At 35.7% G+C, this 6,103-nt stretch overlaps 1 protein-coding gene across 1 annotated transcript in view; it reads right to left on the bottom strand.

Moving 5' to 3' along the window:
- Positions 1-6,103, bottom strand: part of MORC1 (MORC family CW-type zinc finger 1) — a gene marked incomplete at its 3' end in the record, with an annotated part of 186,727 nt that overhangs the window by 148,400 nt on the left and 32,224 nt on the right. Inside the window, 2 exon segments of the mRNA XM_012645902.1 lie at positions 5,236-5,341; positions 5,515-5,593. Of these exon segments, the coding sequence (XP_012501356.1) occupies positions 5,236-5,341; positions 5,515-5,593 (185 nt within the window).

Below are 6,103 nucleotides of genomic sequence, written 5' to 3'. Positions count from 1 at the left end.
GGCTGATGGCAGGGTTAGGGAAGAAGTAAGGAAAGTATAACATGAATCTGGAACATATCGTGGTTCCAGAAGTACAAAAATGTTCAAAAAATGATGGTGACATGTCAAAACACAAGAGATAATTGAACAGGCTCCCATTAGCCAAAGCTAGGACTTTAGCCCCAAAATTGACAGTAATAGATTATAAACAAAAGAGCCCATCAGTCCATACCATATTATATGGCAGAGACGAAGAGGGAGAAAACGAATGATAAAGCAAACATGGTAAAATATCAACATTTGGGGAATCTGGGTGAAAGTTATATGGGAATTCTCTGTATTGCCTTTAAAACTTTTTGAGAAGTTGTAAGTGATTTCAAAATAAAAAGTTAAGAGAAAAAAAAAGGTAGAGTTAAATTTAATATAAACTGACAGATAACCGAAAAATCTGTAAAACAGATTTAAAACCAGGCTGCAGAATAATTTCTATAGCAGGAGAAGAGAGACTGTGGGAGCTAGGGAAGGGAACCAAGGAAGTACTTTTATGTTGCTTTATATATTTATGCAAGTTTGAATACTTTTCAATGAGTTAATGTTTGTGTACTAATTGAAGCCCCTTCCTTCATTCCCACTCCACCCTCTGCCCCCCAAAATTAATGCCCCTGGAACAGGTGCTGGACCACCAGGTAAACAACAAGGGAGAGTGAAGTGTAGGAGAAGAAAACTAATGCTTGGATCCAGAATTCAGTGGCATATCTTACATGAAATTTCAAAATCCAAATTATGAAATTATAATCTATACTGGTATCCATATAAAGAATTCTATGTCCTAGGAATTTAAACACAATTTAAAACATCTAAATTATAGAATTATAATTCCCTTTCTGGTACCTACATAAGAACTCTGTGTAAGAAATGCCAAAGTAGAACTACAACCCTGTAGATTTTGCAGATAACAATCCATACTAACCACATATGAGGTCATGATGGGCACTGACTCATTTAAAAACCCACCACCAGTCTGTTATCTTCATTTGCTCAGTCCTATTGCACCTAATCAATGAATGACCTTCGAGAACGATTCTAAATTTTAATCATCTATGTGACTGTGATTGAAGTTTACTAACAGCCACCAGTAAGAAGGAGAGAAAGAATTAACTAAAGATTTTGTTTTGCACAAATTGACTACCTCAAAGAAGGGGAAAAACCACTTCATAGGGAAAAACATCTACAAAGGTTTGAGATGCAAGACTTTGGTCCAGAGTTCCAAAAACTACAACAACATAAATTAATAAACATATGTACTCCAGCCCTGAAGAAACATCTTGTTTTCTATGATTAGTCTACTTTGTCTTCGATATTCAGTATTCTCAGTGCTCCCCCACCCTTTGTTCCAAAGTCTTGATTTTTTTTTGTTTTTACAAAGTTATTTTTTATGTCTTCTTCCCTTTCAGGGAACTTTGCCTAAGTTTACCATGACATATAATTTAAGACAATTCTTACCTTGCAAAGACAACCCACTTTCTGTATATCAACCTGGAACCTATGTATAATTCCCTGCAACTTTCCATATTCACAATTTCAAAATCTGATTTAATATACTGCATGTGAATATAAATTTCTGCATCACCTGCATTCTGAAATTCTGATGACTATTATCTGTTCATAATTTTTTTAAAAAATTTCAGTGAAAATAGGTCATCTTTAGACTGATAATTGCAAAATCATATGACACCATGGACCATGTGCTTGAATATCACTTCTACGGAAATTTTCATGATGCTACTGTCATCTCGAAAGAAGCTCCTGCCACTGGTCTGATCATTACTGTTATAGCCTTAGCCCAAAGCAGAATGATACAGAGTTTTGATTCTTATGTTTAAAATTGATGTTGAATGTTCACAAGAACTATATGAAAGTCCAGATTTTTTTTTTTTTTGAGACAGAGTCTCACTCTGTTGCCTGGGCTTGAGTGCCGTGGCGTCAGCCTAGCTTACAGCAACCTCAAACTCCTGGGCTCAAGCAATCCTCCTGCCTCAGCCTCCCAAGTAGCTGGGACTACAGACATGCACCACCATGCCCAGCTAATTTTTTCTATATATATCTTTAGTTGTCCAGCTAATTTCTTTCTATTTTTAGTAGAGATGGGATCTCGCTCTTGCTCAGGCTGGTCTCGAACTCCCGACCTCAAACGATCCACCCATCTCAGCCTCCCAGAGTGCTAGGATTACAGGCTTGAGCCACAGTGCCCGGCTGAAAGTTCAGACTCTTTGAACTAGTAGCTCCCTTCCTGGGAACTTGTCTTAAGAAAATAATTCAAAAGGATAAAATAAGTATTTCAACATTTTCCATAAGTAATATGAAACACTGGGATCAATGTTACTATACAAAAATACAGGAATAGTTTTGCAAATTATAACGAATCAATTCAACAGACTGTAATAAAGCTACTTATCAAGAAATCATTATGAAATATAACTTACCAAGACTACCTAGTAATTCAGAATAAAGTTTAGATGCAAATCATAAATGAAAAAATGAAAATGAAAAATTGCATATAAAAACACTAAAATGCAACTAAAAATTAATCAAGTATGATATATAAATTCATTTCCTTAAAAATTTTAAAAATATTGTTTCATTTTTGATTTTACAATAAACAAAGAGGGAAAAAGTACCAAAGAAAACCTCTTCTCAGAGGCCAATAAAAGCTTGAAAGTCTGAATTTCATATTCCTATACAGAAAATTAAATTATTTTTAGCATCGGCAGGACTATACCATATAAGACCAAATCTTAAAACATATAGTTCCCAGATTTGAGACTTGTTTTAGACAGATATAGAATCCTACCCGGTGGCCATAAGGGGATAAAATAACCACAAGGAAAAACAATGGTAAAGGATGTATTACATTACAAACCACTTTTTCTTAAAACCAAGAATATACAAACTGCACTTGATTACAGGTTCCAATATCAGAAGCCATCAATGGAAGAGGACTAAGAAAAAGATCCATCTTGGACCAGAACTATTCCTTCAGCCTTAAGAATTGTTTTTTCTAGTCCCTTAGTGAAGAGGAATTGGTGTTACTATCAGAACTCATTGACCATCCCATTATAAGTAAACTTGTACAGCAAACTACCATTTTTTAACAAATTAAAAAATATATACATATATTCTAAGTTTAAAGGGAGGAGACAACATGTCAAAGCCAACAATTAAGTGGAACTAAGGGCAAAATCCTTTTAGAGGAGAAAACCATAGTGGTCTTACTACCCCTAAGGAGGTGGCACTGCTGTCTCTTCTTGGCACCACTGCAGTAGTCTTGTCAGAAGCCATACAATGCATAGCATCCTTGATACAGAAATTATGTCTCCTCTCTACAATATTCCTTCCTCATAAAATCCTATCCCTATCTTTAAAAGACTTTTCTTGCAATTAAACTATGAAAAATTTTGCTAAAAAAATATTTAAGAATCCAATGTGATCAATGTTCCAAAGTGAAATACATGTCTTAGGTACATGTCTTAGGTCTGATTCATTTTCCTTATTTTGTAATTAACTGCCTGAATGACTTGAGAAGCTTCTGGCTTCACTACACAATCTGGAAGCAGCAAGAACATTTTTCCAAAGACTTAGCTGTCAAATTACTCCCCTAATAATGTATTGTTTTCTAATGCTAGTGTAGAAATGCCAGGGCACCTCTGACAGATAACTGCTCGAAAATTTGTATTCAAAGCTTTTAAATAGCATGAAATGTTGGTTTTAGAACCAGCTGGCAAGTAGAAGGGCAGGGGCAGCAGGAAAGGGGAAGACAGTACGGGAGGTGCTGATGACAATCCTGGGCCTCCTTTCTGATACTGGCATCTTAATTCTGGAAAATGGGTTCCCAGAATTTGTCGAACAGCAATTAGGCTGAATATTTTTTTCCAAAAGGAAAAAAAAAATGCTCCATTTCTGTATACATTAGGAATTCCACATGCCACACATTAGAATATGAAAAAAGATACACATCGGGAAAAAGAAGAGAAGAGAATCCAAAAGCATTTTATCAAACATCAAGTTTTCTAACTGTGTAAAGAACTTTCTAAATTACACCACAAAGGGAAAAGAAAAAAATTCTCTGTTATCAACTGATGTGTTTACTTGGGTCGTAATACCTTAGTCTAAAACCACACTGCCCACTATGGTAGCTACTAGCCATCTGTGGCTACTGTGCACTAGTCCAAATTCATACGTGTTGTGTGTGTAACACACACACGGGATTCAAAGACTTCGTATGAAAAAAATGTAAACTATCTCATTAATATTTTTCATATTGAAATGATAGTATTTTGGATATGCTGGATTAAATAAAACCATTATTAAAATTGATTCCATCCGTTTCTTTTTACTTCACTTAATGTGGCTACCAGAAAAGTTAAAATTATGTCACTCATATTATGCTCTCCTTATATTTTTATTGGACAACACTGGTATATAATTTTATGTTGAATTAAATTACCTTTAAAATTCCTTTCAACTCTAGAATTCTGAGACTAAGAAACTATAGTCCCAAGCTACTGAGTTTTAAGTAACAAAGTTCTTTCAGAGAAACACAGTTTTTGTCATTATTTCATGCTTTCTCCACACTTTTTCACCCATACCTCCCAGCACCTTCTCATTCTGTTCCCTAATAGCCAAGAAGAATGAACGTGTCAATTTATTTATTTATAAACTGCAAATATGCAGTTCATAGGGCCATTCTGGACAAATAATAATAAAATTGCCATTTGGTCATATTCCTTTTTGCTTCACACTATCCTGATGTTTGTTCATTTTTAATGATCCACAATGAATAATAAATTCTGTGAGTTTTTTTCAGTTTTAGTATCTATAAAATAGGGGTAACAGCCTTAGAGAACTTTATAAGTCTTATATCCTGTTGTCCCCAAACATGCCGGCACCTCTGAGTCACCTGGGGAACATATGAACAATATTGATTCCTAGGCTCGATATCTGGAGATTCGGACTCAGTAGGCCTGGATGAGGCCCCCAATTCTGTACTTCTTAAGAAGCTGCCCAAGTCACTGTGAGGCTAAGACAAAGTTTAGGAACCACTGGTCTAGCCTAACTTACTTTATGTGTAACTGAGGTAAAATGAATTGTCCCAGTGCTAAGGCCCAGTGGCCCCAGACCTGGAACCAGGATGCAGGCTCCTAACTTGGGCTCATTGACATTGCTGAGAGACTTCGTACCAAATACACACATACTCACTCCTCAAAAGCCCCAGTCATCAGTATATCTTCTTTGTCAGTTTTAACATCCAACTCTGGTTCTCCACTAAGCAGAAGCTTCAAGTTATAAATAACCAGCAAAGTGCCTGGAAGAAAAACAGATGTTTGACCTGTCAGTATTTTAAATGCACTAAATGCTAGTCACTGTGTGACAGTCTCATCCATGGAACTGAGTCTGCTATAGACCACATTTTCTTTTTTACTTCAGTAAATAATATGTTTGGGCAAGTCTTTGGACAAGCCAAGATATATGTCTTACAGCGAATTGCACTCTCTGCCAGAAAGTGTTGAGCTTCTACACTATGGTGCCTCTCGTTACTATTCAATTCATCAAAAGTCTTTCAATATGGATTCTCAAACTTTGGCATTCTTTTTGTAATTTACATTATGAAATTTGTTATGAGGCTCAGCCAAGTTTGTATGATAGGTAAAGCTCTCATTGGTAGAACTGAAATCAACACATGTAAGAACAAAGATGAGTTTTTTAAAATTTGTACAAATACAAAGCATTGTTTTTAGACTATAGCAGGTGTTGGCAGACTTTTTCTGTAAAGGGCCAGACAGTAGACATTTTAGGCTGTGCAGGCCATACGGTCTCTGTTGCAACTATTCACAACTCAACTCTGCTGTTGGAGCATGAAAGCAGGCATAAAGAATACATAAATGAATGAGCGTGGTTGTGTTCCAATAAAACTTCATTTACAAAAACAGGTCACATTTAACCTGTGACCATAATTTGCTGAGCCCTGCTCAGAGCATTGTTAACAAAAAAGTCCAAATCATTTATGAAATTGGTTATGATATGAAGACAAACAGGGTTGTCAGAGAAATTTAAAGGACAACTAATT

This window comes from Propithecus coquereli, unplaced genomic scaffold (genome assembly GCF_000956105.1).
Source record: "Propithecus coquereli isolate 6110/MARCELLA unplaced genomic scaffold, Pcoq_1.0 Scaffold105, whole genome shotgun sequence".
Classification (NCBI taxonomy): domain Eukaryota; kingdom Metazoa; phylum Chordata; class Mammalia; order Primates; family Indriidae; genus Propithecus; species Propithecus coquereli.
The sequence above is the reverse complement of the archived record's forward strand: the minus strand, read 5'-3'. Positions and strand labels throughout refer to the sequence as shown.